At 45.4% G+C, this 20,090-nt stretch overlaps 1 protein-coding gene across 1 annotated transcript in view; it reads right to left on the bottom strand.

The window, feature by feature from the left end:
• LOC103282046 (neural proliferation differentiation and control protein 1-like) overlaps nt 1-10,974 on the bottom strand; it is a 28,685-nt gene extending 17,711 nt beyond the window's left edge. The window contains exons 1-4 of the mRNA XM_062969523.1: nt 10,679-10,974; nt 6,476-6,628; nt 3,975-4,088; nt 1,357-1,572 (exon numbers count right to left, since the gene is read on the bottom strand). Of these exons, the coding sequence (XP_062825593.1) occupies nt 1,357-1,572; nt 3,975-4,088; nt 6,476-6,628; nt 10,679-10,751 (556 nt within the window). The 5' untranslated portion in view covers nt 10,752-10,974. The remainder of the gene's footprint in view (nt 1-1,356; nt 1,573-3,974; nt 4,089-6,475; nt 6,629-10,678) is intronic.
• Nucleotides 10,975-20,090: the final 9,116 nt, after the last annotated feature.

The raw sequence follows: 20,090 nt of genomic DNA, 5'->3' as shown, positions 1-20,090 counted from the left end.
CTTATAATAACTTGGAGAGTAACTGAGAGAAAGAAGTGAGTAACATAATGTTTTGTATACTATATTCAAGTCTAGAAATGTCAGTAATTAAAAAAAAATCAAACCAACAATCCTGAGTTGACTTATCCATGGATCACTGTGAAGACTCTTCCTAAACTCTTACCAAAAAGGAAACATCTCTTTCTCTAAGTAGAGTGATATAAAACATGAGCTTAGTCATAGAATCATAGAGTTGGAAGAGACCTCACTGGTCATCCAATCCAACCCCCTGCCAAGAAGCAGGAAAATCACACTCAAAGCACCCCTGACAGATGGCCATCCAGCCTTTGCTTAAAAGCCTCCAAAGAAGGAGCCTCCACCACACTGTCTGATCCAGGATAGCCTAAAAGAAGCATTGCTCTTGTTCTACTCTTTCTGCTATACTAGTGCTGCTTCCGCCTGATTGAATGCTTCTCTGGAGAAATGATCATGGCAGCCAGGGACAGCTGACCTCCGAGGTGGTATTGGTGCTTTTCCCACTCTACGAAATAACACTTGATTTTTTCACAGATTGTATCAAAATCCTTAATTTGGGCCCACAAAGCTTCCCTTGATTTATATAGGTCAACTTGTATATGAGTATATATGGTGTATGAGTATAAGTGTACTTCATCAGATGCATGCACCTTACAAAGTAGGCTTAAGCATACAAAACCTTAAGTTATCAGCTTCTTTCTCTCATTCTCAAAGGTACCATAAGATCCCACTGCATGCTAATATTCCAGACAAACAAAGCTATGCCTTTGGATTCCAGTTCTAAATACAATAGAGTCTCACTTATCCAACATAAACGGGCCAGCAGAACATTGGATAAGCGAATATGTTGGATAATAAGGAGAGATTAAGGAGAAGCCTATTAAACATCAAATTATGTTATGATTTTACAAATTAAGCACCAAAACATCATGTTATACAACAAATTTGACAGAAAAAGTAGTTCAATATGCAGCAATGCTACGTCGTAATCACTGTATTTACGAATTTAGCATCAAAATATCATGATGTATTGAAAACATTGATTACAAAAATGCATTGGATAATCCAGAATGTTGGATAAGCGAATGTTGGGTAAGTGAGACTCTACTGTACTCAAATACTGAAATCTTAGAGTACAGCATTACTAGAAATTTGAGGATTGGAGGAATATTTCATAGGGGACAGAATTCTTCTTTTTTACCCCTTGAGTAACTATTGTTTAGGTTCATCCCCAGGTCTTGGGGTTCGATCTTAAATCTCAGGACTAGGGATTGAGCAACTGTAGCCCAGAATTTTATGTCATCTCTCAACTCGTATTTCCTGTTTCACTCTTATACTCACTCAGGGTCACAGCTTTGTTCAGGTTAGTCACTGGGGGACGGGACCTTTCCTTGAAATCCACTTTCACTATCCGTGGAGGTGTGGTGGCCGGGACTGTTGTGCTTTCATAAGACTCGGAAGAAACTGGGATGGTGCTTGCAGCAGAGGAGACATCCGTAGGGAGAGAGGTGGGGAAAGGAGTGGGGGAGGTGGCAGGTTCAAACCCCTCTGTGCTCTCTGGAAAGTAGAAGGAAAAAAAGATATTAGTTTGAAGAATCCATCTTCTCCCTATTTATGGCTCTTCATCACACTGCTTCTAATGGCACATTGAGTCATGTGGTTTTCCTCCCAAATAAATAATGCTCCCTTCTAACTGCAGTACAGTAGAGGTGTGCATTTGTATAGAATTGCTGTTCGTTTTGTGTAGTTTCATTCATGTTGTCTCATTTTCATATTAGTGTCTCGCTAAATAAAATGGGCCGCCTATACGACATGAATTTCCATCTGGCTTATGAAAAAAACCTAAAATTTTCAGACCATTGGCTGCAATGGGAGGGCTTCCGAGGCTCACCCCCCACCTCAGTTTTTGGAGGGGTGAAAATCGCCTCACATGGAAGGCATTTCGACATCAGATATAATTGGGAGACATTGCTCTCTCAGATCCAGACTCAGTTTAGGGTGCTAGAGTATTTGCTGTTTTTAATATTAATATAAATATTACCATCAAGACCCATAGATCCACATTGGATGTAATTGGGAGGCACTGTTCTCCCAGACCCAGACTCAGCTTAGGGTGCCAGAGTAACTGCTGTTCTTAATATTAATATAAATATTATCATCATACATCGGATGTAAATTGGGAGGCACTGCTCTTCCAGACCCAGACTCAGCTTAGGGTGCCAGAGTAATTGCTGTTCTTGATATTAATATAAATATTATCATCAAGACCCATTGATCCCCATTGGATGTAATTGGGAAGCTCTTCTCTCCCGGAGCCAAAATTAAGCTGCAATTTGGATTAAAAGTATGAAACTTGAACCATTAATAACATCAGCCACATCATATTTTGAACCTGAGAACTGTAGTTCTACAAAAATAGAAGGACATCAGGCTGTACAGTCCTCACTTAAATCCATCTTATATCCAAAGGGGGTACCTCAACTGACTAAGTAACATGCAGGTTTCATTTACAAATTATTCTGTGTGGTTGATCAAGTGTTTTCCACGTAACTTTCTGCCATAAATTTTGACAAGAAATTACGTAGTATCCTGAAACTCAAATAATTCCAGAGATTCTATGATTACAGCGTAGTGCAGAGGTGAACATCATTAACAGATCTAGGGTTAGTTTTTTTTTTGCGGGAGTGGGTCTCTGAAACCTTCTGGATTTCCTAAAAAGCAAAGAAGGAAGAAAAGTAGCACCTCATAATTCTTATTCCATATTGACTTTTCTGGACTTGATTATTCATGGATTTGATTTAAACTGCACACTTTGACCCAGTTTGTTTTTATGACTTTTACTCTGGTGTTTAAATTATGTTTAATTATACTACGGTCACTATTTTATTTTTACTATGTTAATTTGCATAATTTTGTATTTTTACTTTGATGTGTTTATATCTTTTGTTTATTGTAATTATCCGGGCTTGGCCCTATGTAAGCTGCCCCGAGTCTCTTGAAGGAGATGGAGGTGGGGTACAAAAATAAAGTTATTATTATAAAAACCTACGGATAGGCAGCCAGGGAGAACATTGGGGTGATATATTGGTTGCCTTTCTGTAGTTGAGGTGCCACATGGGTATATTGTCAAACCATCCCAATATGGCAGTAACAGTAAATTCCACCTTTTAAATTGCTTTTTCAGATTTTCCCAGTTTGTCTCTCTCCTCCCACTTTCCCTCTTTGCACTCAGCTTACTTCACTTGTTGTGAACTGAATTCAAAGGGGGAAAGTATAGTTTGCAATCCCTTAACTCAGCAGGAGAAGAGGAATAGACAGGTGAAGTCCTTCCCTCTCAGTTGATGCAGGCAAAAGCAAACTGCGGCACTCTCTCCTAGCTTGTGTGCTCTTTCTTATTCATGACATTTGCCATGGAGCCGCAGTGGTGCAATGAGTTAAACCCTTGTGCCGGCTAAACTGCTGTCCTGAAGACTGCAGGGTTGCTGTCCTGAAGACTGCAGTTTGAATCCGCGAGAGGGGGTTAGTTCCCGTTTGTCAGCAATAGCTTGTGGGGACAAGAGAGAAGCCGCCCAGTAGGATGGTAACACATCTAGGCGTCCCCAGGGCAACGTTTCTGTAGACAGCCAGTTCTCTCACACCAGAAGCGACTTGCAGTATGTTCTCAAGTTGCTTCTGACACAATTAAAAAAATCATTTGCCATTTTGATCACACTCGGATGTTGCCCAGGCAGAGTGTTATCTGTGAAATGATGGAGGGCAGGCAAGGGGCACTGTAGTCATACATTTCCCACTTAAGATTTCTTTGCAGGAGGGTCTTCTGGGTTATATCTCTGACATCTCCAGGTGGGTTTGGGAGAACTCAAAAGCTAGAGAACTGAGATGGGAAGTGCAGCTCCCAATGCTTTGCATTATGCTAATACAATAGTGGCAAGAGGTCTAAAGCTGGTAGATTTGCATACCAAACAAAGTGGGCTCTATGCTTGGTGGTCGCAGCCCCTTCTCATGCTTGGCCAGGAGAGAACGGATGAGACCGGGCAAGTCTTTCGGCCTCTTCTGGGTCTTTGCTTTGCTTTCTAAAAGAGAAGAAAGAATCACAAGAAGAAAAATAAAGTAACTAAACCTCTTTAAACACAGTCTTTAGATTTCTTCCTCCTATCTGTACATTACATTAGCTCACTATACTTTTTCCAGTATTTACTATTCGAATCTGGGGAGAGCGGGTGAGTTCCCTCTGTCAGCTCCAGCTCCACATGTGGGGACATGGGAAAAGCATCCCACAAGGGTGATAAAAACATCAAACATCTGGGTGTCCCCTGGGTAACGTCCTTGCAGATGGCCAATTCTCTCACACCACAAGTGACTTGCGGTTTCTCAAATCACTCCTGACATGAAACTAAAAACACAACAAAACTATTACTGATTTACACAAGGTACAGTTAGGGATAGTGGCAATTTAGTGGTATAGTGGCAACTACTGGTATGGTGACCATCCATATCACATCTCAAAGCATTGCTCAACAGTGACGTTTGGCAATCCATGGTTCTATGATCACACTTCCAGTTAGGGGCATCACACACACAGTTCTGCTGCTTTCGTATTTTTTAATATTTTTTTTTTGCAATTTTAGTCAAATTTAGAGGAAAAAATTAAAAACTTTAAATCTTTAATTACTGTGTGGGGAGAGTGGAAGAAGAGGACATTCCTGCCCTTTGTTGGCATAGAAGTGGATGAATCATACTGCACAAAGTAAGAGCTGGGTCTATGTTGAGATCCAAGGTTACTGGTGTGTTTTCCCTTCAATAGCTGAGGATGGGTTTGCCAGATGGAGGTGGCAGACCAGCAAAAGTTGCAGGTGACATCATGTGAGAGGAACCTTTGGTGAAAATCCTGCTTCAATGCTGGTTTGCCCCTTCTGCAATAAAATCTTATGTCTCCCCATAAAAACCTGCCAGAGCTTTAAGAGCCTCAAGAGTAGACTTACTTTCAGTTGCAGACAGTATACAGTATACTGCTACCTGGGAGTGTGGTGGAGTCCCTTTCTCTGGAGGTTTTTAAGCAGAGGCTGAATGGCCATCAGTTAGGAGTGCTTTGATTGTGTGTTCCTGCATGGCAGAATGGGATTGGAATGGATGGCCTTTGTGGTAAATTCCAACTCCGTGATTCAATGATTCAGTGGCTGCTCCATCCTCTGGGAGACCCAATCTGCTTTTCCCATGATGGTAGACCAAGACACTTTTTATTCAAGCAGGCTTTTAACATGTAAATAGGAGAGTTCTTATGGCGATACTTTATATTTTTTTGTATTTAAACCTGTTTTTATATTGTGTTGTTGAAGGCTTTCATGGCTGGAATCACTGAGTTGCTGTGAGTTTTCAAGGCTGTTTGGCCATTTTCCAGTAGCATTCTCTCCTGACGTTTTGCCCATATCTATGGCAGGCATCCTCAGAGGTTGTGCAGTCTGTTGGAAACTAGACAAATATGGTTTATATATCTGGGAGAAAGAACTCTTTGTCTGTTTGAGGCAAGTGTGAATGTTCAATTGGCCACCTTGATTAGTATTGAATAGCCTTTTAGCTTCAAAGCCTGGCCAACCTCTGAGGATGCCGGCCATAGATGTGGACAAAACATCATGTGGACAAAACTTCCGGAACATGGCCATACAGCCCGGAAAACTCACAGCAACCCACTGTTTTCATATAGTTTTATATGGCTTTAATTGTTCTCATTTTTATTGTGACTATTTTTATTTGGTCTGGGAAGTCTCTTTGCATCCTGCTCTTGGAAAGAAATGGCAAACAAAAGCAACAAAATAAAACAAAAGCTATAAATTAACCAATACAGCAGGGTTGGAGGGAGATTCCCAAAGTTCCCAACATCACCTCTTCTGGGCGTAAGGGAATCATTCCCTTTTGAAAAGGGCATTTGCTGCTATCTGCTTCTATTAGAACAGTCTGCCAGGAGCCTTTATCAGCTAGGAAAGGAGAAAGCACGTATAGTGGCTTTCAGCTTCAATAATCCAGTCCTCAAACCCAGGCAAAGACAAAAGTATCTGCTATAACCAGATAAGCAGAAACCCCAGTTAAATGAAGCGGACTTATACCAAATATGGCATCCATGATTGCATGATTATGGGTGATTTTATCAGCAAAGGGCCACACAGATTGGTCACAATTGTTTATTATGCAGTCTCCATGTATTCTTCTTTCTTTTCTTACAAAAGAAAGAAAACGACAGAGAGCAGCACACCCCCTACTATACTGCATCTATGATTACATCACTCAAGACTGTCAGCTGAGAAAATAGGGTGTCCCCACAATGTATTTTGCATGATAACATGATTTGGCAATCCTTATCTTTATCATCACCTGAAATCTTTAACTCTGTACTTGCTCTCCCTGTAAGTTGGCAGAATCACCCTCAACTGATGCTTGAGCCATTCAAAAATCATGGACTTCTTACCGTGCTTAGGAACTTTCTTTGGCACACAATCACCACCAGAATCTTCCTCATAATTGGGGAAACAGGGTCCGCAGGTGGGCGCCCCATCAGGCCCGCACCCCAAACGTCGACGGAGGAGGCAGTTGAGCTTGTACCTGGCGGGGCAGAGAGTGTCTGCAAAAGAGAACACGAGAAAATAAAATAAGAGGAAGGAAGACTGACTGAAATAGGTACAGCAAGGCTCTTTATTGTTGGGAAAGAATCCTTATCCCACCATATAATTCCTAGTGGACCCTCTACCACTTCATTGACTCTCCCAATTTCTGATTTCAAACCACAAGAATGCCCTTGTCTCTTAGCTTTCTATAGTATGTTGCACTGTGGTTCCCAACCTTTTTTTTTTGACCAGGGACCACTTTGACCAGGGATCACTCTCCAACATTAGTACCAAAAGGGTTACAAATAAATTTTTGGTCAATTTTAGATAGACAGTGCAATAGAGGGTGGTGAACCCTGCATCTTTGAACAGAGATAAGATGGGCATCGTTCAGGAATGCTTTGATGACGTATTCCTGCATGGCATGGGGTTGTACTGGGTGATTTAATCACTTTCTACTCTGTGATTCTATGACATCACACAACAGCAGCATTCAATATTATAGTCTTCACCTATCTTTCTATATTGCAGTGGTTCCCAACCTTTCTTTGACCAGGGACAACTCTCCAATATTAGTACCAAAAGGATTACAAATCAGTTTTTGCTCAACTTTAGATTCAATTTGGTTATTTGGGGTGCTGATTCAGAAAATTGCATTGGATAAACCACATCAGCTTTTGCTTCTGATACAGAACATATGCCATCCAGTAGTCGCCATCTGCTTGCCCACAGAAAACCATGTTTAATAATCTAGAGCTGATGTGGTCTATCCAATATAATTATCTGAATCAGCACCCCAAATAACTCCAGGAACAGGTGCCACATAGAACGGCTCCTCTCAGGGGGAGGGAGGAGGAGAGGCAGCAGTCAGGAGGCTTGTTGTTGCGTCTTTTGTGGGTAGTCAGCCTCTCCCCTTCCAATATCCCCATTGCCTCAGCACTATAACAGGGTTTCGCGAGACCACTCGTTCTCATTGCAACAGTATAGTAACGGTGAGGACGTGGACCATATTAGTTCTTGGGGACCACTGGTGGGCCACGGACCACAAGTTGGGAACCACTGATGTAGCAGAATATCTATGATTTTATCAACTCTTACACCTGATAAATGTGTAGGCTAAAGCCAGGTCCAGGTATTCACATGTATCTATATTTGTAGGTTTGATTTTCTAGGTATACATACTGGATTTTTAGAGAGCTGCCATTCCCAAAGCTCCATTCATTTCTGAGTCATCAGAGAGGCAGTAATCATTTCCTACTGCAATTTCTTCTCTTTGGTCACATAGTGATCAATCCTGTGCTCTGAAAGTGATTATAAATATGTTTGCTATCTCCACATTTTAAATGTTCAGCTTTTTAAATAATTCTAAAATGTGAAAACAATCACTGAGGCTCTTCAAGTCTTCTTTCCCTTACTTTCTAGAGCAGTAATTGGCATACTGCGGCCTTCCAGGTGTTTTGGACTTTAACTCCCACAATTCCTAACAGCCGGCTGTTAGGAATTGCAGAAGTTGAAGTCCAAAACACCTGGAGGGCCGAAGTTTGCCTATGCCTGTTTTAGACCAAGAGTGAGACATCTTTAGCCCTACATATAATGTTGGATAAAACTTTCCATGACCCCTTATCCTTAGCCATGGTATCTGGGATTTCTGAGACCTGATGTCCTAAAGCATTTGGAAGGCCTTCTACTAATTCCTCACATATAACAAAGCAGCACAAAGAAGATAACAGTGTTGTTGATATTTTGTTTTCACGCAGCCTTCCCACCTCAAGGCTGTATTTGTGGTGGTGAGATATTGCATTTTCTCATCACCTCCACTTCCAAAGGACAAAACTGTCATGTTTCTTGACATCTGCAATATGGTTATGAAGGTTGTTTGGATGAGAGTTCTCATTTTGACTTTCCCCCTTAGCCACGAGAGGCTAAGGCTTTCTTTAGCAGCCTTAATTCCTTATTTGTAAATTGGAGGCAATAATGGGGAAAAGGGTAAAGATTTTCCTCTGACATTAAGTTTAGTTGTGTCCGACTCTGTGGGTTGGTGCTCATCTCTATTTCTAAGCCGAAAAGCCAGCCTTGTCCGTAGACGTCTCCAAGGTCATGTGGCCAACATGACTGCATGGAGCGACATTACCTTCCCACTGGAGTGGTACATTTGCATGTTTTCGAACTGCTAGGTTGGCAGAAGCTGGGGCTAATAGTGGGAGCTCACTCCGCTACCCGGATTCAAACCGCTGACCTTTCGGTCAGCAAGTTCAGGAGGACTCTGTGTTTTATTGCACAGCCCCAGCTCCAAAATGGCCCATTATAACTCTTGGAGGCCTCTAGCAGATGTCGATTACTTAATTAATTCAACCTCCAGGCTCCCCAGATCACCAGAAACGGGATCTGGAAGTGACCTCTGTTTTGTTCTGGGCCAAGTATTGCAATGCGATGCAAACGATAGCTGATTCTCATTACACCAGGGTTTGAATCCTTGTTTGGCCATGAAAACTCACTGGGTGACCCTGTGCAAATCACACAGACTCAGCCCCAGAAAATAATGTGTTGGTTCAGCCTAGGGATGCCATAATTGGAAATGATGAAGGCAGACAACATCGTCATCAGCATAATCATCATCGACAGCAATCCACTTCTCTCTGGAACAAAGAATGGCTATAAATAGTTTAATTTTTCTTGTTTTCCTATTTAAAGTGCAACTGTGTTTGCCTTGATGTAAAGAGATCTGTCCTAACTATGAGTTATATTTTCATCTTAAAGGTAGCGCTGCAGTAGCACGATGGGTTAAACCCTTGTGCTGGCTGAACTGCTGAGCTGAAGGTTGAGTGCTGAGCTGAAGGTTGCTAGTTTGAATCCACAAGATGGGGTGAGCTCTTTTCTGTCAGCTCTAGCTTGCAGAGACATGAAAGAAGTCTCCCTGTAACACATCCGGGCATCCCCCTGGGCAACGTCTCTGTAGACGTCCAATTCTCTCACACCAGAAGTGACTTGCAGTATGTTCTAAAGTCACTTCTGACACGATTAAAAAAAATCTTAAAAGTAGACTTTGTGGAGAGGTGAAACCCTCCTTCTAAAGTCTACTTTTTATTTGAAAGGAGGGTTTTCATCTTCACTCCATCACACAAACATAAGGTCTTACAGGGAAAAAATTTAAACTTGTAAAAGATTCTATACCTAATACAGTGAAGGGCGATGCACCTGTTGAATGCCTTCTTGTCACAAACATAGTCAAAGCGCAAGAATATTATTGAGAAAAGAGAGGAAAGGGAATGTCATTCTTGCCAAGTTTGGAATTAAGGAAGCAGGTTTAGGAGTTTTGGAGTTCGTGAGCATGAGAAGTGGCACAGGGCTAGCAGCCTTGGGCTTCTTTGTCCTCTGAGAGCAGTTACGCCAGTAATGCAGGTTGAAAGCAGAATGCACCAGGTCCTCTAGAAAGGGAGAGGGGGAGTTTATAGTCCTTCATAACAGGGAGACAAATCTCTTGGGGTGAGTGGGTGAGGAAAGGATGGCAAGAAATAATATGAGCCAAAGAGCTGAGGCTAGGATTCCTTTGGGAAGCCTATCATAAAACAATAACAACAGAAGTGTGTACAGAATGCTCTCCTCCTTCTACCAATCTGCCTAATTGGTAACGTAATGAGCTGAAGAGATACTCCGAACGAAAAAGGATTGATTATTATTGTATTTAACCCACACATTGTATAAATTTGGGGAGGGGACAGGACAGAGAGAAGAGAGGAGCTAATGATGCCATAACTCCCAGGTCCTCCCAAATCAGAGCTGGCTCTAGGTGAGACGATTACATTTCTCCCAACTAACCTTTCTCTCCATCTATTCCTTCACTCTCACTTGTTTCTCATCTCTCCTGTCTTTCTTCTTTTCAGCCTTTCCTCCTCTCCCATTCTCTCCCTTTGTTTTCTCCTCCTCTCCCACATCTCTTCTGCTCTCCTCCTTTCATGAAGTCAGTGGCTCTCACCATTCACACTCCAATCTTCCTTACCGTACACATCAGTTCTGCATCCCTCTCCTCTCCCTCCCCATCCCTGAGACAGGTACCCCCCCCCCCTCACCTGCTTCCCAGCTGGCTCCTGTTGCCAGAAGGGCTGCGAAGATCACCAGCCATCGATTCACTTTGCCCAGCATCTCCTTTCAAGGAATGGATGTACAGCCCAGGGTCGCTGTGTGTTTGGAGGGGGGATGATGGATAGTGCCCCCCTCCCCAGCTATAGCAGGGGGTTGTCCCCCTTTGCGGAGGCTGGCATCTAGCCGGATAGATGCGTGAGAAGACCTGGTTGTGCTGGCAGGAGGAGGGACTGCAGATCTTTATGAATGAACTAAGGATGGGGAGGGTAGTCAGGCAGGGAACTGAAAATGTTCCTCTATATGTCTTGAGTACTTGCCAGGGTGGGGGGTGGGGGAGGACTAGAAATGGATGTATAGATGGATGAATAGTTGAGGAAACTGACAAGTTAATTGGATGGAGAGACAGAGGTCCAGCAGATACACTGCATCTATGAAATGCGTAGCTGAGTCAGAGCTTTGATCATTGTCAAAACCATAATATGTCTGTGTGTCTGTGGCGTGTGTGTATTTGTTAGGGAGAGAGGAAGGACGAGAATGAAGTGGGGTGGGAGGGAGGGAGCAAAGATGTTCCTCACGTACGCATTGGGCACCTATACCATGTACACTGTGCAAATATTTTGCCAAATTCGTTCCCTCCGGTTGTTTGGTCTAAACTTTTTGAAGAGTAGAATTATTGCATTACTGACCATCAGTTTTCAAGGTATTTCATAGGCTTGTGGCCATTGGTTGGGAGTCTTTTGTTTGTGTTTCCCCTGGTGGTGGCACAGTGTGTTAAAGCTCTGAGCTGCTGAACTTGCAGATCGAAAGGTCCCAGGTTCAAATCCCGGGAGCGGAATGAGTGCCCGCTGTTAGCCCCAGTTCCTGCCAACCTAGCAGTTCGAAAACATACAAATGTGAGTAGATCAATAGGTACCGCTCCGGCGGGAAGGTAACGGTGTTCCATGCAGTCATGCCGGCCACTTGACCTTGGAGGTGTCTACGGACAACACCGGCTCTTCGGCTTAGAAATGGAGATGAGCACCAACCCCCAGAGTTGGTCACGACTGGACTTAACGTCAGGGGAAAACCTTTACCTTTTTACATGGCAGAATAAGGTTGGACTGGATGGCCTTTGGGGTCTCTTCCAACTCTATAATCCTATTGTATTGTAGGTAAAGGTAAAGGTTTTCCCCTGACATGAAGTCCAGTCATGTCCGACTCTGGGGGTTGGTGCTCATCTCAATTTCTAAGCCGATGAGCCAGCGTTGTCCGTAGATGTCTCCAAGGTCATGTTGCCGGCATGATTGCATGGAGTGTCATTACCTTCCTGCTGTAGCGGTACCTATTGATCTACTCACATTTGCATGTTTTTGAACTGGTAGGTTGGCAGAAGCTGGGGCTAATACCCAGCTACCAGATTCGAACCGCCAACCTTTCGCTCAGCAAGTTCAGCAGCTCAGCGGTTTAACCCACTGTGCCACTGGGGGTCCACTGCATTGTACAACTTCCATTTCTTTTATTGTCATGATTGGTCCTGAAAAGATCCGTTTGTTTGTTTGGCTGCATACTGCAAGTTGATCTGGTGTGAGAGAATCAGCTGTCTACAAATACGTTGCTCAGGGGATGCCTGGATGTGTTAATATGCCACATTATCACAAGATGTCTACATCCCACACTACTGGAAAAATTATACTGTATTGCACCACCTGACATCCGTTGGGAAGTAGCAGCCAATAATGAAAGGACCAAGGCAGTGACATCTCTGGCCCATCCTCTGTTCGGATATCAGCCAGCATGCCAATGACTTAAATCAAGGAACAGTTTCTTAAGAGCTGCAGAGATACCCACAGGAACACCTCAGTCCAAAAGTGGCATGCTAAAACTTGGAACCTCAATCCATAGTTGATACCAGATGAGAGACTCCCTCCTGGGCACACAGAAGACTAGGCTACTTGGAAGGCATTGAACAGACTGTGCTCGGGCACGACGAGATGCCGAGCCAACCTTAAAAAATGGGGTACAAAGTGGAGTCTGTGACAAACCACAGACCACTTACTACAATGCAGTCTGAGCCCTGCTACATGTACAATGGAGGACCGTCTCCCAGTGACACCAGAGGCACTCCAAGTGACCAACTTCTGGTCAAAGGAAGTCTAGTATAATGCCGAGTTTTAACTTTGTGTTTTTAAATAATTTATAACTGTATTTTCAATTCGTTTCTGATACGATAAATAATTTTTTTATTTTATATTTTAGAAAAAAACATGTATTTCCTTCCTTCTTTCTTTCCTTCTCTGCCTTTCTGCCCCCCTCTCAAGGTAAATGCTTAAGGTAATTTTTGTTAAGATTTTTCATGAACTTTTCAGAGACTGTAAAAGGGTAAAGCATAAATATATTTGTGTATGCAAACACGCATATCACAGTCACTCAAACAGAGAGGCACACATTACACCTTACTGTGGAGTTGTAAATACAGTGTGAAACATAGGCGTGATCTCACAGGCATTTATCTCAGAGGAAGTTTTGTTGAAACCAGTGAGATGTCTGAGTAGACCACTTACTAATAATCACATTGCATTTGTAGTACTAATGCAGAATCATAGAATTGGAAGAGACCACATGGGCCAAGCTTGGCCTCTCGCTGGACATCGAGAAAACCAAAGTGTTCTTTCAGAATTCACCAGCCAATCCCTCTGAAATGCCAGAAATACAGCATCATGGTGTAACTTTGTTGGGAATTGAAGTCCAAAACACCTGGAGGGCCCAAGTTTGCCCAGGCCTAAGTGTATTTCGAAGCTTCCAGGCTCCATCATTGCACAATATTAGAGGGAAAAAACAGGCTTGGCCTGTTGACTTTCCAACAGTCTTTTTGCAGTGAGGCCTCATCTCGACTTCCACGCTAACGGTTGCCACAGCAACCGTCTCTCTCCTGGTTACCATACTGTAAATTCCTCTTAACTGGGATGCTGGTGTTGCTGTGGCAACGGGATGGGAGGGGGGAGTGAGCCTTCCTCTGTCGAGTTATTGATGAAGGAAATGATGGAAGCAAGACGGATGGAAACAGGAAAGTGCCCTTAGGATTGGAAAGGGGAGGGAGACAGGAACTGCAGCATATGTAATGTAAACACAAATCATGTAAATACAAATACTGTTATTTATTTATTTATTTGGACCTGCCTTCCCAACCAAAATGGGATTCACCTATCTGAAGGGTGTAGAAAGGTTTCACGTAAAAATACATATATGCAGTACAGTTTTAAAATATATTTGAAGTGAAACCTTTCTAAACTCTTGAGATAGGTGAATCCCATTCTGGTTAGAATACACACACACACAGAGACATATATATATGAAACTGGGAAGGGCCATGGCAGATGGGTCATACTTGTTCGACTCCACAGTCTTTGTCCTATGGAGTCTTGCAGGGCTCAGTACTGTCCCCCATGTTGTTTGACATCTACATGAAACCGTTGGGAGAGATCATCTGGAGTTTAGGAGTTCAATGCCATCTGTAAGCAGATGACGTCCAACTCTATCACTCCTTTCCACCTGCTGCTAAGGAGGCTCTTCAGGTCTTGAACTGGTGCTTGGCAGCTGTGATGGTCTGGATGAGGGCGAATAAATTGAAATTGAATCCAGACAAGACAGAGGTCCTCCTCGTCAGTCGCAAGGCTGAACAGGGTATCGGGTTACAGCCTGTGTTGGATGGGGTTACACTCGCCCTGAAGACACAAGTTCGCAGCTTGGGAGTTCTCAAGGAGATTCCACCTGAACATCAGGAAGAACTTCCTCACTGTGAGAGCTGTTCAGCAGTGGAACTTTCTTCCCCGGTGTGATGACCCATGGGCCTTGTAGTCCTGCTCAGGACATTGTAATTCCTGATGAAGATGAAAACTTGGGTTTTTTACCTTCCCAGTCTGAACTGGATTCCTCTCAGCCAGATCTTTCCCAGGCAGATCTGGGAACCTTGCACCTGCAAGAAAGTTGTCTCCCAGAAGTATGTCAAACAAGCCCAGAGCCTACTTCTCCCGTATTCTTGCGCCGGGAGTTTTGTAAACAACAGAGAAGTTTGGATTCAGCTTCGCGCAGGAGTGCGAGGATTGCAGCTAAGAATGTGGCCAATTAAGACTGCTTCTCGTGAGAATCTTTGGGGAGTCTCACATCTGGTCTCAGAGTTAGCTTTCGGTTCTGATTCCCAGAGAACTGCTTCGGCGGGAAGCTAGACTCTATTTAGGTGTTTTACCCGCGTAGTAACTTCGCGGAGTCAATTCGTCAGCCTACGGAGCGAGTTGTGTCTGGACAGCGCGCTCCGGTTCAAGCCTCGCTCCTGCTCAAGCCTTGCCTTGCTATCCAGCCTTCGCCTTGCTTCCCAGCCTTTGTTTATCTACGGACTTTGCCTTGTTTCCCAGGATTAATCCTTGCCTTGTTCCACGGATTTATCAAGTTATTCCACGGACCTTGTTCTTGTTCTTAGTTACCTTGTTCCACGTTCAAGCCTTGTTTCAAGTATCAAGTTATTTCCTAGCCTCGCTCAAGTTTCATGGACTAAAGGACCTTGTCATCTCCCCTCACTTTGCTTGGCAAAGTGAGTGTTTCGGTTATTGGATTACAACTTTGGACCTTAATATTTCTTATTGGACATTGCTTTTTTGGACTAATTCTGACCTTTCCTGAAAGGTCTAATTCTGGACTATTTTCTACACTTGTTTTTATTAACTTTATATATTCCTACAATAAAGATATTAGATAGATTCTGGCCTCTGTGTATGGTTATTGGTGCTCTGCAGCCTGGGTCGTGACAGTTTGACTCCGCCACCCTAAGCACCAATTAACCTCGGCCAGAATGTCTACCGGAGTCGTACCTGGGCCGAGCGGCCAGCCGATTACCTACACCATCGACAAGGAAGAGGTGGACCGAATCCGTGATAAGCTCAATGCACAGGATGGAGAAATAAGGGGTTTGAAGGAACGCGGAGTTCGTCTTCCGGCCATGGCGTTGCCAACCAAGTTTACTGGAGAAGCTTCTAAGGTTCATGTCTTCCGTCGCCAATGTCAAGCTTATCTGGAGGCCCGTGCTGCCGAGTTTCCCCAAGAAGACATCAAAGTGGCATGGGTTTACAGTCTTCTAGACGGGCCAGCGGCCAGCTGGGCGACGGCACTGTTCGACCAAGCCTCTCCACACCTAAGATCAGCGCAACACTTCTTGGACCACCTCAAGGAGACTTGGGGAATCGAGGACAATTTGGAGGCAGCCGGTCACAAACTCCGTCGCCTTTTCCAAGGAGACAGACCTATGTCTCAGTATATAGCCGAGTTCCGAGTGCTGGCCCACAACACCGGCTGGAACGATGTAGCCCTCAGGGGACAATTCCGGGAGGGTCTCAACATTGAAATGCTGGAAGAAATCTCCAAGGTGGATCCTCCCCAGACCCTCGAGGCACTCATTGATCAATGTTTACGGGCTGAAGTCATGATTGCCAACAGGAAACAGTGGGTTCGAGGCCAGGGCAGTAGAGCCGGGGCAAAACCCCCCGCTCCCGCCAGCGTTCAGCCACGTCCGGTGTGGAGACCCCCACCGCCAACCCCATACCCCAGAGGAGGCGAGGAGGTGCCGATGCAGTTGGGCAATGTGCGTCCCAGACTAGATGCCGCCGAGAAGGCCCGTCGTCAACGCTTAAACCTCTGCTGGTACTGCGGGAACGGGGGCCACTTCGCCAGAGAGTGCCCAGCCAAAGGGAAGCCTGCCGCCCGTCTTGCGGCGGCGTCCTCCACGGAGACGAAGGCGTCTGAGCCGACTGGCACACAGCCGGCGGGGGAAGCCAACGACCGGGTGTAGAGAGGCTCGCCAACCCGGTCAAAAAATCCATCCAAGAGCCGCCAACCGGGGTCCTGTTCCTTCTCGTGGTCACATTATGGTCAGCAAAAAGGGGACCCGTCATGATCCACGCCATGATAGACTCTGGAGCTACCAACAATTTCATCGATAGAGAGTATGCCGACTCTCTGGGATTACAATATCATGATTTCAAGAATGCCCGTGTGGTGCAAGCCATAGACGGCCGTCCCCTCAAGACGGGCCCCGTAAGTCAGTGGTCGGAACCCACCAGGATGTGGATAAGGGAACATATGGAAGAGATTTCCTTCTTTGTTACCGAGGTCCCCCATTTCCCTGTGATTTTGGGAATTCCATGGCTGACTCTCCACGACCCTAACATCTCCTGGTCCAACAGAGAACTGCAGTTTGCTTCACCGTACTGCCAAAACCATTGCCTCGTAGCCAAGGTATGCCATGCCACAGACACCGAGCCCATCATCACCTTGCCAAAGAAGTACTCCGAGTATTGGGATGTATTCAATGAGAAAGAAGCCGAAAAATTACCCCCACATAGACCTTATGACTGTGCCATTGACTTGGTGGAGGGGGCCCCGATCCCGCGAGGGCATCTCTACTCCCTGACTGAACCAGAGCAAGAAGCTCTCAGGGAATTCTTAGAGACAAACCTTCGCAAGGGATTCATCAGACCCTCTCAATCCCCAGCCGCCTCCCCAGTGATGTTTGTGAAGAAGAAGTCAGGGGAACTACGCTTGGTGGTGGACTACAGAGCATTGAACAATATCACCAAGCGGAACAGCTATCCCCTGCCTTTAATCTCGGATCTACTGGATCGGCTTCGAGGAGCCAAGGTTTACACCAAGCTGGATCTTCGGGGGGCTTACAACTTAGTTCGCATCAGGGAAGGGGACGAGTGGAAGACCGCCTTCCAGACCAAATTCGGATTATTTGAGTCCCGAGTTATGAATTTCGGTTTATGCGGAGCCCCCGCAACGTTCCAGCATTTTGTCAATGACATTTTTCAGGACTATCTAGACAGGTTCTTGATAATCTACCTGGACGATTTTTTGGTGTTTTCCAGATCACAATCAGAACATGAGAACCACGTCAAAATGGTGTTACAACGATTGCGGGATCATGGACTTTATGCCAAGCTGGAAAAATGCGCTTTTGATCTACAAGAGGTAGATTTCCTTGGTTACCGCATCTCGCCTCTAGGGCTTTCCATGGATCCAGCCAAAGTTTCAGCAGTATTGGAATGGCGGGCGCCAACTAACAAGAAAGAGGTGCAGCGTTTCTTGGGGTTCGCGAACTACTACCGCAAGTTCATTCCAGATTTTGCCCGCTGGTCCGACCCCATCACTAGCTGCATCCGTGGAAAGCAGCCTTTCCGCTGGACTGATCAAGCAGAGAAAGGGTTCCAGCAACTAAAGAAACTATTCACCTCCCAGCCAATTCTACAGCACCCAAATCCTGGAACCCCTTTTGTGGTGCAAGCGGACGCCTCTGATGTGGCAATTGGGGCTGTACTCTTACAACCGGTGGGAGATCACCTCCACCCCTGTGCCTTTTATTCTCGTCAACTAACCACACCAGAGAGGAATTACACCATTTGGGAAAAAGAACTACTGGCCATAAAGGCAGCCTTTGAAACTTGGAGACATTGGCTAGAAGGGGCCAAATTTCCCATTGAAGTCCACACTGATCATCGTAATCTAGAACATCTAAGAACTGCCCGCAAACTAAATCAGAGGCAGCAACGTTGGGCTTTATTCTTTGAACGTTTCAACTTCCAGATCCATTATGTGACCCCAGCCCAAACCAAGCAAGCAGACGCCCTGTCACGTAAACCGGAATACGCTGCAGGACGCAAGGAGACCTTTGAATCCCAACTGCTACAACCTGAGAACTTTGCCACGCTCACGGTGGGGAACACCAAATCCATTCCCATTGGTTCAACTTCCCCTACTCCAGGACCCATCTGTGCTCAAGAAATCAGGGCTAGTCAGCAAGCAGATGCCTGGGCGCAGGACCAACTTCGCCAAGGTCTGCATTTCCCCTTTTCGCTTAAAGATGGGCTGCTCTGCTATAGAAATCATGTTTATATCCCACCCGGACCGGGCAGGGAAAAAGCGCTTCGTCTGTGTCATGACTGCAAACCAGCAGGACACTTCGGACTATTTAAAACTATGCATTTGATCCTAAGGGATTTTTGGTGGCCCAAGATCCGCAAGGATGTGGAAAAATATGTCAACACCTGCCCAGTATGCCAGCGCTCCAAGATACGAAGGGAGAAGCCCTCAGGGCTTTTACACCCCCTTCCTACCCCATCTCGCCCATGGGAAATAATTTCCGCGGATTTCATCACTGACCTACCACCTTCCTGTGGATTCACCACGATCTTAGTGGTGGTGGACCTATTCACCAAGTTAGCCCATTTCATTCCCTGCGAAGGCCTCCCCACGGCCAAGGAAACTGCGGATCTATTTCTTCAACATGTTTTCAGACTACATGGATTGCCCAAGAGTTTAGTCACAGACCGTGGATCTCAATTCACCTCTCGTTTTTGGAAGGCACTACAAAAACTATTGGGCATAGACTCTCGCTTATCTTCAGCTCATCATCCCCAAACAGATGGGCAAACGGAGCGCACCAATGCCACTTTGGAGCAGTATCTTCGCTGTTATGTAAACTATCAACAGGACAATTGGGCTTCTCTGTTACCACTGTCTGAGTTTGCCTACAACAATGGAGTTCAAGCTTCTACAAAAGAAACGCCGTTCTTTGCAAACTACGGCTTCCATCCACGTTTCTTTCCCCCTGTCATTGAAACTTCAGAGGTTCCCGCAGCAGAGGATTGGCTGCAGGAACTCACAGCGGTGCAACAACTTTTGCTCCAGCAACTGGACCAAGCCAAGGAGGACTATAAACGCCACGCTGACAAACATCGCCAGCCGGGCCCTGAAATCAAGGTAGGAGATCGGGTTTTCCTGTCCACTCGCTTTCTGCCCTCCCACCGCCCTTGCCGGAAGTTAGATGCCCGTTTCATTGGTCCCTATCCAGTGGTGGCGCAATTAAACCCCGTGACTTTCAAACTCCAACTTCCGCGTTCAATGCGCATTCACCCAGTGTTTCACCGTTCCCTGCTCCTTCCGGCGGATGGTGTGCGACCTGATACAGACCAACCGGCCCCCCCTCCTGTTTTGATGAATGGGGAGGAGGAGTTCGAGGTTGAGGACATTTTGGATTCTCGCTTTCACCGCCGCCGCCTACAATATCTCATTGACTGGGTGGGTTTTGGCCCTGAGGAACGCTCTTGGGAAGACGCCTCCACAGTCCATGCTCCTGATCTAACCCGTCGCTTTCATCAGACCTATCCCACCAAACCGCGACCTCGCGCCTCGGGGAGAGGGCCCCAGTTTGGGAGGGGCCTTGAGGAGGGGGATAGTGTGATGACCCATGGGCCTTGTAGTCCTGCTCAGGACATTGTAATTCCTGATGAAGATGAAAACTTGGGTTTTTTACCTTCCCAGTCTGAACTGGATTCCTCTCAGCCAGATCTTTCCCAGGCAGATCTGGGAACCTTG

This window comes from Anolis carolinensis, chromosome 2, assembly GCF_035594765.1.
Source record: "Anolis carolinensis isolate JA03-04 chromosome 2, rAnoCar3.1.pri, whole genome shotgun sequence".
NCBI classification, from domain to species: domain Eukaryota; kingdom Metazoa; phylum Chordata; class Lepidosauria; order Squamata; family Dactyloidae; genus Anolis; species Anolis carolinensis.
This window is presented reverse-complemented; position numbering and strand designations above follow the sequence as displayed.